Source organism: Anabrus simplex, chromosome 12 (assembly GCF_040414725.1).
Source record: "Anabrus simplex isolate iqAnaSimp1 chromosome 12, ASM4041472v1, whole genome shotgun sequence".
NCBI lineage: Eukaryota > Metazoa > Arthropoda > Insecta > Orthoptera > Tettigoniidae > Anabrus > Anabrus simplex.
Window position 1 is genome coordinate 1,722,927 of NC_090276.1, and position 15,239 is coordinate 1,738,165.

At 39.3% G+C, this 15,239-nt stretch overlaps 1 protein-coding gene across 1 annotated transcript in view; it reads left to right on the forward strand.

Moving 5' to 3' along the window:
• Positions 1 to 15,239, forward strand: part of Hip14 (palmitoyltransferase Hip14) — a 98,599-nt gene that overhangs the window by 46,141 nt on the left and 37,219 nt on the right. The window contains exon 10 of the mRNA XM_067156767.2: positions 1,231 to 1,359. Within this exon, the coding sequence (XP_067012868.2) occupies positions 1,231 to 1,359 (129 nt within the window). The remainder of the gene's footprint in view (positions 1 to 1,230; positions 1,360 to 15,239) is intronic.

The following is a 15,239-nucleotide window of genomic DNA, read 5'->3' on the forward strand; positions in this document are numbered from 1 at the left end:
GTTTCCCGTTTTCACACCATGCAAATGCCGGGGTGGTACCTTAATTAAGGCCACGGCTGCTTCCTTCCACTTCCTAGACCTTTCCTATCCCATCATCTCCATAAGACATATCTGTGTCGGTGCGACGTTAAGCAAAATAGCAAAAATAAAAAAACATTTGATATCTGTAAAGGCATAAGATGTATGTTACTCCATAAGCCAAGAAAACCCTTGGATGGCTATTAATTATTTGACGTACTTCTCAATGTTGGACTCCTTGTTATCGTAGTAAGTAACGGCCATGAAAGTAGCGAGGATGATTGCTGGTATAAAGTAGTGGGAACGGTGGCTGGAGGGTAGTTGGATTTAGGAGAGAAAACCAAAGTTGGGAATGTGCAGTGATGCGAGGTGAATGGAGCATGGTGACCCACCTTCCATGAAATATGAGTCCTAACAGTTCTTCCGAATTAATGACTTATTTTTTCCAAACTGTAACCTTACATGTAGTATTTTTAGAAATTCAGGATCCTTGCAGTCACAAACGGTACTCAGCCATGAAGGGTAAGAGAAGTAGAGAACAACCGAGGTGTAGAGGTGTGGAACTAAACTGTCACAGAGCAGGACCATCAGTACACTGAACATCATAACAGCCAGGCAGATGAGAATTTTGCCGCCATTCTCTGCTATTGTAATTGTCTGTTCGTAGTGAAGTCACTCTCTCATTGAGTGTAGGACTGTTGTCACATGTTGTCTATGTGAGGCCCATTAGTTCTTCTTAATCCTACAACTTCACAGTTATCATATCAGTCATCAAATTGGAGTGGCTGCAGCGTGTTTTGAAAGTACTTCCTTCATGTGCTGCTAACCGTGTTGTTGAGGCTTGGTTTTTGAAGATTGTTTTGTGGAAATAAATGACTTGATTGTTATGGGGACCTTGAACACAATAAACACATAGTGAGGAATTAAAATGTTGACCCAGTACTGTAGTCAGACGTGTCCAGCTAGATAAATATTGAAAATTGTTACATGTTGAGTTATATGCTGGAAATTCCATTCTGTGTACAAAATGAATTATCCTTTCCTTAAATTAATATAATTACAGTAATTGTTTTACTCCTGTCATGATTCAGGCTATGTTAGTATGTACAGACTGCACCAGCTGTTCTGTCTTGATGTGAACACATTTGAGCATTTTTGGATTTGCATTCCAAACAAAGGTTTTTGAGTTACTTAAAGTGTGTTTTCTTTCAGGAGCCAAGAATCATCGCTACTTCATTGGCTTCCTCATAATGCTGCTCTTCATGTGTTTGTTCCTCTTCTATGGCTGCACGGAGTTCTGGCACGTTGCGTGTCCATCAAATAGCACCGGCTTCTGGGAACGTGAGTAATGTTTGTTAAGTGCTAGTCTGGTAGGCCCAGGGTGGTCCAGAAAACTCATAGTCTGTCCCAGCGTACTTGCGGGATGAAGTAAACACGAGCAGCTGTTAACATTTCTGAAAACAAACAAATGTTGTTGATAAGGAATAAAATAATAAATGAAAATCACACTTAACATAACTGGCTCACCAATTTGTCACCGTCTGTGATGGCTTCAATTCCCTGCATACTGTCATCATTCAGCTTGACAACAAAGAGTTCCACATGTTCGACACACGACTCCCTTCAACCAGCACCGCTTTCACTTGACCAGTCTTAAACTTAACATTAACCCTTTCCCATGGATATTCTTTGACTCACTATCTGGTGAAACCAGGAGTAATAATAATTAGCTTATAGGAACAGTTGTGGGTTACCTGCACTAAAAACTGTTCAAGTTATCTCCTTGACATTTTGCACTGAGCTCGATAGCTGCAGTCGTTTAAGTGCGGCCAGTATCCAGTATTCGGGAGATAGTAGGTTCGAACCCCACTGTCGGCAGCCCTGAAAATGGTTTTCCGTGGTTTCCCATTTTCACACCAGGCAAATGCTGGGGCTGTACCTTAATTAAGGCCACGGCCGCTTCCTTCCCACTCCTAGCCCTTTCCTGTTCCATCGTCGCCGTAAGACCTATCTGTGTCGGTGCGACGTAAAACAACTAGCAAAAAAAAAAAAAAAAAAAAAGAAAAAAAAAAAAAAAAAAGACATTTTGCAGGCTAATTCTAAAATGATTCAAAGATCTTACCTAATTACACACAGGAACATCAAGAAGCATCCAACATTGCACATTGCTTGCACTTAAAAGCTCATATGGAGAACACAGGACTTCACTCTCCCATCACTCTTGACAAGAGGGTGGTTATTTGCTGGTAAAGGGTGTGATAAGTGAAGGGACTGCTTCCTACCCCACCGTTTCAGCAAAGAAAAATTTCCAGTCCTGTACGAGATGCTTCCTGAATTCCAGCAGTGTGTGCCCAGGCTATGTCCTAGGTGGAGAGTTAGTTGCAGGCATTGATCACAAAACCAAATACATTCTTCCATCACTTCTTACAAGGCCCACGTACTTTCTATATTTCTGTATAGACAGAGGACACTGCGCTTGGATTTTCCCACTTTCCTCTGTACCTCAAACTGTACCATGGGGTCAGTATTTGTTGCCAGCATGATAATATCTCGCTTGTCTTTCCAAACAGTTGCAAACTTCTACTCTCCCCTTGCTTTAGTATCTGTTTCTGGGGATATCTGAATTCAGCTGGCCAGTCCTTTCTGTTCGTATTTATAGCACCAGGATATAGAGTTCATTCATGATTCTATGTTGAAAAGCTATCGAAGTATACGTGATGATTCTAATGCAGATAGGTTTTCATCAGATTTAACACTACTTGTTCCCCAAGTAAAAAATCCTTGTAGCGATTTTCCTTCTTTCCCAAGTAAACAGTAGCCTCCATGTGTTGGCTAAAACCTACACTTTGAGACCCCATTTAGTGGACTTTTTATTAAGATGTTGCTTCAAAAAAATATCTCCTCTTGAAGCCAATCATAGCTTCATCAACTAAAAGTTCACACCTGGTCTTAATTTTTCTCTGAATCTAGATATTTTGTCTAGAATAGGCCTTACCTTCTGAAGACATTCATACCCTAAATCTCCCATTTTGTTTTCATCTTTGGGGCCCGTCAGATGAAAATATTTCCAGACCGACTCATACTACATTACACTGAATGAGGTTGGCTTTAGCTGGTATATCGGGCCGATGACCTTCGATGTCAGGCTCCTTTAAACAACAAGCAAGCTGGTATATCCCCACATAAAAAATAATAGCTGTAATGAGCTTTCATTTCTTCTTTCTCTATTATTGAACCTCTTTGGAGGTCTCATGTAAGTTTGTAGTCTCCTTGCCACCAAATCATGTCCTCAAAATATTCAAATTCAGTGCTTCCAGTTGGAAGATTATGCACAGGTCCATAATCCAAAAGAAAGTTATTTGGGGGATTGGAACTAATATTGTTTGTCCAAGTAGGCCTAATAGTTTGAACAATGCATTTTGAGTTTCTTCAGGTTCTGCTTCCACATCATTTTCACTATCCTCACTATCTCTGCATTCGTCAACAAACTGATCCAATTCATCACGAATATCGTCTTCGTTCAACTCTATATGCAGCCACGTTGTTATGATGTCTGTTTTTTCTAAGATATCCTATACAAAATGGTGGTATTTTAGGAAGCTGTGGGAGTTATTTGTGTCTAGGAAGTGTTGAGAATTCATTGGTGCCAAAAAGTTGTATATTTGGCCCACAGATTGCAGAGGAAGACAGTTTAAAACTAGAGTTACGCAAACCAGAGGAAACAACTTGCGAGTTCGGTACGCTTTACTGCACAAACTGCGGGTTACCGTATAATCCCGAATACCACCCACCACTGAATAAGACCCGCACCTTAAATTTGAGACGGCAAAATACAGAAAAAAATAAAATAACTTACATACCTATTTAATTTTCTTCAAATATACCACAAATATAAATTCAAACAGCTTACAATTAATAAAATCATTACAAAAATCGTAAATAAAATCGGTCCAATACTCACATCATTCACAATTCACCATCGTCACCTGAAGTTTCACCTTAGGAATTTTTGTTGCTGGCATCTTTCCACAAATAGTCGTCCTCACTACCGTCCACTGAATTTGAAATTCCACATTTCTTAAAGCTTTTGGACATTAGATCGTTGGGAATGCGCGCCCATGCGGTCTTCAATCAATCACTACTGATCTGCATTTAGGGCAGTCGCCCTGATGGCAGATTCCCTATATGTTGTTTTCCTAGCATTTTCTTAAATGATTGCAAAGAAATTGGAAATTTATTGAACATCTGCCTTGGTAAGTTATTCCAATCCCTAACTCCCCTTCCTATAAACGAATATTTTCCCCAATTTGTCCTCTTGAATTCCAACTTTATCTTCATATTGTGATCTTTACTACTTTTAAAGACACCACTCAAACTGATTCGTCTACTGATGTCCTCCCACGCCATCTCTCCACTGACAGCTCGGAACATACCACTTATGTAGGATGCTAAAAGGTTAGTTTTTTCCACCTATTCAATACATATAAATTTTATAAATTAGGAATTTATTGTTGATTCCACTTGAGACATGTTTCGCCCTTCATTGAGGGCATCATCAGTCAAAATATCACCTCAAGGTAAAAAATCAGGTAACTGGTTAGTAGTTGACGGTACAAATTAATACATATTATTAATACAATTACAAAAATTAAGTATGGGAAATAGTTGTACAAAAGTGATGGTTGAACATATAGGTTTATAGATGAAAAGTCAGCACCAATGCCTAAAATTAACATAGTAGAGTTCGGCAGTGGTGCTCTGGAGAAACAGTTGACGCAATCATAGGGAAATAAAAAGTGAAAAAATATTTACATTAAAACAATTAAGGGAGAAAAGGTGTAGTGTTCGGCGTCAATGTTTGTATCCAAAAATTAATGTCAAAGGTTGGTAACTATACATTACATTATATTTTTTAACTTTTTATTTCCCTATGATTGCGTCAACTGTTTCTCCAGAGCACCACTGCCGAACTCTACTATGTTAATTTTAGGCATTGGTGCTGACTTTTCATCTATAAACCCATATGTTCAACCATCACTTTTGTACAACTATTTCCCATACTTAATTTTTGTAATTGTATTAATAATATGTATTAATTTGTACCGTCAACTACTAACCAGTTACCTGATTTTTTACCTTGAGGTGATATTTTGACTGATGATGCCCTCAATGAAGGGCGAAACATGTCTCAAGTGGAGTCAACAATAAATTCCTAATTTATAAAATTTATATGTATTGAATAGGTGGAAAAAACTAACCTTTTAGCATCCTACATTCAGTATCTTCAATACGGATAGCAATGATTTTTATCACTTGCAACATACCACTTAGTCTAGCAGCTCATCTCCTTTCTCCCAAGTCTTCCCAGCCCAAACTTTGCAACATTTTTGTAACGCTACTCTTTTGTCGGAAATCGCCCAGAACAAATCGAGCTGCTTTTCTTTGGATTTTTTCCAGTTCCTGAATCAAGTAATCCTGGTGAGGGTCCCATACACTGGAACCATACTCTAGTTGGGGTCTCACCAGAGACAGATATGCTCTCTCCTTAACATCCTTACTACAACTCCTAAATACCATCATAACTATATGCAGAGATCTGTACCCTTTATTTACAATCATATTTATGTGATTACCCCAATGAAGATCCTTCCTTATATTAATACCTAGGTATTTACAGTGATCCCCAAAGGAAACTTTCACACCATCAAAGCAGTAATTAAAACTGAGAGGACTTTTCCTATTTGTGAAACACACAACCTGATTTTATCCCAGGTTATCATACCATTGCCTGCTGTCCATCTCACAACATTATCAAGGTCATTTTGTAGTTGCTCACAATCTTGTAACTTATTTATTACTCTGTACAGAATAACTTCATCTACAAAAAGCCTTATCTCTGATTCCACTTCTTTACACATATCATTGATATACAACCTCTGTCTGAAAAGTTCGGTGAATGGTCTCCTAGTTTCTACACCGTGCTAGTTCGACGATGCGCTCGCGCATACGCATTGCGAGACATGACACCAAGTGACCCTATCGGTCAACTCAAAACAGTTAAACGGAGTTGAACGCTGCAACACATCGCACGGAGTCAGTGTGAGGACTTGTGTCATTGCAGAATGGAGTGCAAAACGGAGAAATGCGTTAACATGAAACGGCTACTGCAACGCATCAGACGGGTTCAGCCTGAACTATACCGGAGTGGCCAGTGGACGCTCCTCCACTACAATGCCCGTCCGCACACCGCGAAACACGTGACCTAGTTTCTCGCTGAACGCCAGGTGACGGTTCTTCCACACCCTCTGTATTCTCCGGATTTGGCGCCAGCAGATTTTTCTTGTTCCCCCATCTTAAATTAGCCCTGAAGGGCCACCAGTTCAACAGTGTAGCAGGTATCCAACAACACGTGACAAGGGTTCTCCGGGAGATTCCAAAAGTAGCGTTTGCTGCCAGCTTCCAGCAGTTTTACAGTCGCTGTCAAAAGTATGTTGTAGTTAATGGAGATTACTTTTAAGGCCAGTAAAGTTGTTTTGTATCTAACTTACGTTGTCTTTATTTCATGAGACCATTCACCGAATTTTTCAGACACAGGTTGTATATAAGAAAACATGAAGGTCCAGTGATACTGCCTTGAGGAATTCCTCTCTTTATTATTACAGGAACAGATAAAGCTTCACCTACTCTAATTCTCTGAGTTCTGTTTTCTAGAAACAGAGCCACCCATTCAGTCACTCTTTTGTCAATTCCAATTGCACTCATTTTTGCTAGTAGTCTCGCATGATCTACCCTATTAAATGCCTTAGATAGGTCAATCACTATACAGTCCATTTGACCTCCTGAATCCAGGATATTTGCTATATCTTGCTGGAATCCTACAAGTTGCGCTTCAGTGGAATAACCTTTCCTAAACCCAAACTCTTCTATCAAACCAGTTATTAATTTTGCAAACATGTCTAATATAATCAGAAAGAATGCTTTCCCAAAGCTTACATGCAATGCATGTCAAACTGACTGGCCTGTAATTTTCAGCTTTATGTCTATCACTCTTTCCTTTATATATAGGGGCTACTACAGCAACTATCCATTCATTTGGTAAAGTTCCTTCATGCAAACAATAATCAAATAAGTACTTCAGATATGTTACTATATCCCAATCCATTGTCTTTAGTATATCTGCCGAAACCTTATCAATTCCAGCTGCTTTTCTAGTTTTCAACTTCTGTATCTTAGTGTAAATGTCATTGCTGTCATAGGTATATTTTAATACTTCTTTAGTATTAGTCACCTCCTCTGTCTGGACATTATCCTTGTAACCAACAATCTTCACATACTGCTGACTGAATACTTCTGTCTTTTGCAGAACCTCGCATACACACTCCCCTTGTTCATTAATGATTCCTGGATATGTCCTTCTGGGAACCTGTTTCTGCCTTAAAGTACCTATACATACTGTTCCATTTTTCACTAAAATTTGAATGACCACCAGTTATGCTTGCCATCATGTTATCCTTAGCTGACTTTGTTGCTAGATTCAATTTCCTAGTAAGTTCCTTCAATTTCTCCTTGCTTCCACAGCCATTTCTAACTCTATTTCTGTCCATCCTGCACCTCCTTAGTCTCTTTACTTCTCTGTTATAATATAGTGGATTTTTACCATTCCTTACCACCTTTAAAGGTACAAACCTATTTTCACATTTCTCAAGAATTGCTTTAAACCCATCCCAGAGTCTGTTTACATTTTTATTTACCGTTTTCCACCGATCATAGTTACTTATTAAAAACTTCTTCATGCCTGTTTTATCATCCATATGGTACTGCCTAACAGTCCTAATTTTAATACCTTCCTTTCTTTCACATTTATTTTTAATTACCACAAAAACAGCTTCGTGAACACTAATATTTATTTATTTATTTATTTATTTATTTATTTATTTATTTATTTATTTATTTATTTATTTATTTATTTATTTATTTATCATAAGTCTGTACAGAGTTCTCCTCCATTTTCACAGACACTATACATAGGTGTACATAAATGCATGAATGAGGTTTTTTTTAAAAATGATTCCATGACCGAATAATATTGTCATACATGCATGAATAAATGAATGAACACTTCCCTCCCAGTCACGGATAGCCACCAACTGAGGAGAGAGCATTCGGTTGGCAGGATAAATGCATGGATGGGATTATGCATGACTACTGCCCGGTCGTGTTATCCACCCCTGGTGAGAAAAAGGAGCCACCTTCCCAAGGATAACACGTCCGGCCCTTTCCCTTGAGGCCCAAACAGAAGACCCCACCTGATCTAATAGCTGTCAAACACTAATTTCTCACCATTCCCTAATTTCTGCGAGGCACACGTAAGCGGAAATCCCGCACCTCATGTGCCCCCTCCCTATTCTTCTTTCTCTGTTGCATTTAGATCACTCTACATATTCGATTGGGATAGGCCCGTCCTATCCCGTCCTACTTCGGTTATAGCCTTACATAAGTGTATGAATTAATGAATTAATTAATTAATTGGCTATGATTTCCTATCTAAAATAGTGCCCTTTGCACAGGCGGATCGCCATTCCACATGCAAGGGCCACGCCTACGATTATCTACATGAGTGTATGAATAAATGAATTAATTAATTAATTACCAATTCCCTAACTGTATTGAGAAAACACGTATGGATGGATTTATGAATGGGTATATGGATATTCATGCATGCATGTTAGGAAAAAATACTCATCCCTCCCAGTACGGATAATCAGTAACTGGGGAGAGAGCCCTTGTTATGAATTAAATAAATGATTGAATGAATAATATGTGGAATGAGTAGTGAATGAATGTTATCAACCTACAGCCACGGATCGCCAGCAGCTGAGGATGAAACATTATATCCATTGGGCCCTGTCTCATTACAAACAGTTTGACAGTTAATTACGTTATGGCTTACTAACATATCGACTTTACAGTGCTACATATACTAATATTCCTTTTACTACATAGCCCTATTGGCAATTTCTTAACTAATCGGTTCGCAACACAATCATCCATCCGTAATATGACCTACCCTCATTGTAGGCTCTTTCAACACTCTTCTACATGAATTTCTAATTACAATTAACAGTTTACTGAGATTACCAGGTTTATACCATTCTTTGCTTATCATCTTAATAATCCTACAGCCATTCTCATCCTCATTTATCATATATTGTTCCTTGTTATTCAAAAATTTCCTTTTCACCGCTATGGTTTCTTTACATGATTTCAACATGTGAAATTCTTCTCTGTTTTCACCACAGAGAAGGCACCTTGTTGCATCTTTCACTTTAATCCATCCCCTATTCTTGTAAATTCCCATTAACCACCATATCAAACCCCTGATTTCTCTTCTATTTACACCCACAATATTTATGTTCATATCCTGCCTTATCCTAATAAACTCTGAGAGGGTCGCCTTGCTTCTACACTCGGATACCAACCACTGTCTTTGAATATCTCTGAGTCGTCTAATGATTAGTTTATTCGTTGATCTTTCCAACCTCTCCCAATAACTTCCATATCCCAACCTATCTAATATACTTCTGATTTTCGTTAACCAATACTCTCCCTGGATATTATCTCTCTGATGTTGATATGCGATCTGCAGAAGCTCGCCACCCTCTCTTCCTTTCAATCTCAACAGATATTTCAGAACTCTCTTAAGAACATCTACTTGGATATTTTCTTCACATATTAATCTTACTCCACAATTTGCTGTACAATTTGGTAACCCCATTACAATTTTACAGAACTTACTTATAACCTGATTCAGCATCTCACACTCTTTCTCTACACCCCATAGCTCAGCTCCATAAAGCATTCGATTTTTAACTACGGCTTGCAGGACATTTCTCTGAATCTTATAGTCTATATTTGGGAATTTATTTTCAAGAATTCTAATTACTGATAATGCTGCAAGACCTTTCCATTTGGCTTGTTTTATTTGATGGATCCACTTCCCGTTGTTTGCTATATATATTCCCAGGTACTCTAATCTATTTGTGACCTCCACTTGACAACCATCAATCGTCCATTGTTCATTCTTCGCTCGTTTACAGCCTTTCTTACAGATCAGAACTTTCGTCTTGGAAATCTTAATTTTTAATGACCACGTTTTAGCAAACTCTGTCACAGCATTAATGCTCTTTTGCATGCCTCCGGTCGTTAACATCATCAGCAGGACATCGTCCGCGAAAATTAGGCCTGGTATTTCTTGATTTACTAAAACTGGACTCGTCCAGTTATCACCTCCATGTCCGTTTAGTATATCGTTTATAAATAACAGAAATAAAATAGGAGATAGCTTACATCCTTGTTTCAAACCCAATAAAGAATCTATTTGACCACATGCTACCCCATCACCTACCCTTATACTGCATTGCACCCTTCGGTAAACTGCCTCCAATGCTTGTACCATCTTACTAGATACCCCTAATAGGCGTAATTTTGCGAACAATGCACCCCTGCTGACTGTGTCAAAGGCCTTTTCAAAATCTATAGCCGATATATATAATTTTCCTGCTTTCGGTTTTATATACTTATCTATTATTGTTTTTACAATCATGATGTTATCTATTGTTCTTCTGCGTTTTCTGAAACCACTTTGATATTTCGAGAGGATGGAGAATTCTTCCGCCCATTTCATCAGTCTATTTGCCAGAATTCCTGTATATAATTTACTTAGGGAGTCCAATAGTGTTATACCTCTGTAGTTGTTTGGATTACTTCTCTCCCCACGCTTCTTGTAAATTGGACATATTATACCTGTCTGCCATGCCTTAGGAAACTCCAAAGAATCAAATATCCTATTGAACAATTTTACTAATATTTCCAGCATTTGTTGACTTTTTACTGCTTCTTTCCAAAATTCATTAGTTATACCACTGAAGCCCCCCGCTTTCCTACATTTGACCTTTCTAATCATTTCTAAAACCTCACATTCTGTTATTTCTTCATCTAAGCAGGGGATACAAATCTCTAAGCCCCTCGAGATATCCATACATGTTCTGTTATTTATCCAAGTATCCTGTCCTCCTAGCAATTTATTAAAATAATCAATCCAGACTCCATTCTCAATTTTAACATTGGCATATCCTCTCTCACCTCTACTTATTTTATTAATTCTATTCCATACCTTATCACTTTGATTATTCTTACAGTCTATGTTTATTAATTTTGCCTCCTCCTGTTGCCATATCCTCTTTTGCTCTACTAACAACACTTTATATTCTTTTCTTAGTTTACAATAGTGTGCCCGAACCTTAGGCTCCCCCTCTTTTCTATATGCCTTTAGGGCTCTAATCACCTCCATTTTCTTTGTTTTACACACATCATTGTACCATCCTTTCCTTTTATCTTTATTATTATTATTCTGTTTCCTTTTCACATGAGCTATAGTTTTAAAGGGTTTCTCTACCAGTTCTACCGCTAAGTCCACCTTACTACTCAGTAACGCAGTCTCTATTCCACTCTTAATTATCTGGAATTCTTCTCCCTTTAAATATGACTCTACTCTTTTTGGGGTATTCTTGTACCACTTGTATTTATTAATTATCCTAATATTATCTTTTTCTGTTACAGTGTTACGTTCCTCCTGTTCTTTCTCATACACTTCTAGGGTAACAGATACCGGGGAATGATGTGATTCGGCCCATTCTAATATCTCTATTTCCTTTACCATCTCTAAAATATCTCCCGTACACACAACCAAATCAATTACACTACCTCCCTGCGCTGTAATATATGTTAGCTTTCTCGTTTCATCTCCCCACCACCATCCATTTAGAATATATAAATTCTCTGCGGTACATAGTTCTAGTAGTTTATCCCCATATACATTACGTTCCTTATCCCGACTGTTTCTGCTACCTCTCATTGGCTCTATTCCTTCTTTACTATATGCGGGAATTGACTCTCCAATTCGTGCGTTCCAATCCCCCAACATAATGATTCCTGCTTCTTCATATTTACCTCTCATTAGGTTAATCTCCTCTATTAAATCCTCAAAAAAGTTCACATTGGTATATGGTGACCCCATCGGATGGTTATATATAAAGGCTAAGCATATGTCTCTCTGTTTACTCCCTTCCAGTTTAAGTTTGATCCAAATTACATCTTGCATTTCGTTAGGCAATTCTTCTATCTGACTACTAAACTCTTCCTTTATCAGAAGTGTTATTCCTCCCGGAATTCTCCCTCGAGTCCCTCGTTTTCTTTTTATTACACTTCTCGTAACATAGCCCTTCCATGTTAAAATCTTTCCTTCCGGCATCCATGTTTCTAAAAAAGCAAATATCTCAAAATTTTCCACAAGCTCAGACACTCCATCATTCCCCAGTTTACTTAATATGCCTTCTATATTTACAAAACCAATTTTCAATGCTAGTTATTTCACTTTCCTATTATCTGAGACACTACCTGTTTTACTACGTGTGTTTATTGTTTTATCAATTTGTACTATACTTCCATGAGGGGAACTACAAATTTCCCCTAACTTATTTCCTTCCCGTTTATTACCTTTTCCATCTGAGAACACTCCCTTCTTAGCCCATAAGTCCTTCAAGCTCTGTCCCTGCTTCTTTTTCTTATCGTCCTCTGTCCTGCAGCTGCTTTTTTCAGCTACCGGAGTAGTACACGAGCTATTACCCGGTTCCTCATCAGGTGTTAAACATTTACTTACAGGTCATTTCTCCGTAGTAGTGGCAACGCCCTCACTGTCAGTAGGTGTCAGCAACCTTGGCGACACGAGCTCTGCTCCTGTTTCCTGCACGTCATCATTCTTTCTTCCGTGTTGTGCCGGTACCGCACTTCCTCCTCGCGCCAGGGATTCCAGCTGGGATGGCGTGTAGTTCTTTCTCCAACCATCGCCTGTGATGAATAGTCTCTTGCCTCTAATAAACGCTGTAAGGCCCTCTCTTCTTGCTCTCCCCAAGTGGAATCGTAGGATTTTCATCTCTTTCCTTTCTTCAATTCCCAGGTCTCTCTGGATCCAGACTTCCGTCCCTTTTAAATTCCTGGCATTCCGGAGAATTTGGTGGGTTTTCATTCCAGATACCAATTGTACTTTAATTGGTCTGTTCCCTTGGATCCTTCCTATTCTCTGCACGTCGTCCACATCGGATTCCGTGCAATTTACTTTCACTCCTTGTATGAACACTTCCAACACAGCATCTAGTAACGCCAGTTTGTCCTCGCTTCTATTGTCCTTAATCCCATGTATGACCAGACATCTGCTACGTTGGGCAAGCACTGATCTCCGGACCTGCATCTCCAGCTCCCGTGTGCGCTGCTCCAATACCAGTCGGTGTTCCTTAGCAATTTTCATTTCTTCCTGGTATTTATCTAGAGATTCTTTTATACCTGCCATATCACCCCAAAGGCTGTCTTTCATATCCTGAATATCTTTATTCTGTGCCATAATGAGCTCCCTCGTTGTGTCTGTTTGGCTGCCCTCTTTTATCACCTCCTTGATCTTAGCTATATCTTCCCAATTCAGTGGCCCAGGGTTGCTTTCCACTCCTCCAATTACTAATAATGCAGCAATCACTAACGCTGCCAGCACGATTTCAGAGTATTTTATATCACATTTTAAACCACATACCTGATATTTTATTCGATTGTTCCATCGGCCGATGACCGCTCGGTAGAGTTCTATGCTTATTCCCATTATGCTTACGCCACAACACTCAGCACTCCGCACACACGTCTGCTTCGTTTGCAGGGCTCCAATCGACTGTGAACACTAATACCAACTATTACTTCGGTTTCTCTATAGAGCTCATCTGGTTTTACCAGCACCACATCCAGAATATTCTTCCCTCAAGTTGGTTCCATCGCTTTCTGAATCAGGTGCCCTTCCCTTGATCCAGCTGCATATTAGTCCCACTTCAGGCCTCTTCACTCGTCCGGTGGTGTTAATGTGTGATCACCATCAGACATCCATTCGGTGTACAACTGTTCCATTGCAGTTTTGAAAGGCCGGTTCAGGCACACATCCAATGGCTGTAGAATAGAAGTGAGTCCTCCCGGAATTATCGCAAGATCGGTTTTCCCTTACCTCATCATATCTTTTACGGTGTCAGTTGTATGTCCTTGGTAACTGTCCAACACAAGCATGTTTCGTTTTAGTAACAAAGCTCCCGGGCTACGTTGCCAAACGCACTTCACCCAGTCCTCAACTAATGCACTGTCCATCCAGCCGGACTCATGTGTTCTAACAATAACACCGGACGGCAAGTTTTCTTTCCGAAGTGTCGTCCTTTTCAGAACCACATATGGAGGGAGTTTGGATTATCCTCTTATACGCACAACATTACCGTGCATCGTTGCTTTTCGTTACCACCTGTTCTTATGGTTACTCTTTTAGAATCCATCGTATCCACTGTATTTTCCAACAAATTTCAAAATAGACGGGTGTCCGGTCAGCATTCCCAATTTGCAACAGCAAATAAGAATTTTGCTTCCTCAGATGAATTATGCGATGCTGAAAGGTCGTTAATTTTTCTTCGTTCGCCCCACGGAGACGTTGTGAAATAGACGTACGTCTCCAAATGCACAATACCTTTCTCCGATAAAAGTTCCGTATCTATCCACGGCTTGCAGTAAAACCCTGTGTTTTGAGATCTCTAGTGCTTTCAATTGACACATTTAACTAGAAACACCATATCCTAACTCACGTTTTTCTATCACAAATTTGTGGAATTGTTCTTCAATTTCTGGAAGTACTACACTCCGCCCGCGAAACGCTCTGCGGTCGCCGTTACTTTTTAGAAGTTTTCCTTCTTCTTCCGCCAATTACGAATACACGATTCATCAATATCGTACTTTCTGCCAATGGCACAATTTACTTATATTTCAGCTTCGCTTACAACTTTAAGTTTCTCACGCACATTAAATGACCGCAGACGCCGTTTTGAATCCATCGCTTACTATCGAGACAGCACTTTCACGGGACAGATACGGAATGTCATAAAAGAAAGAAATGTTCCACCTGATCAATACTTATTTATTATCACATGTATGATAGAATTCACACGTATAAATCAGGACACAGATACGGAACTCGAATGTAAGCGAGGTAGGCATCCGTACCCAACAGTCTCGACTCTCGCAAAGTACAATATCCTGCGAGATCAGCTATTCGCGCACCCAGCATGCCAGCAACATTTGTGAAACAAATGACG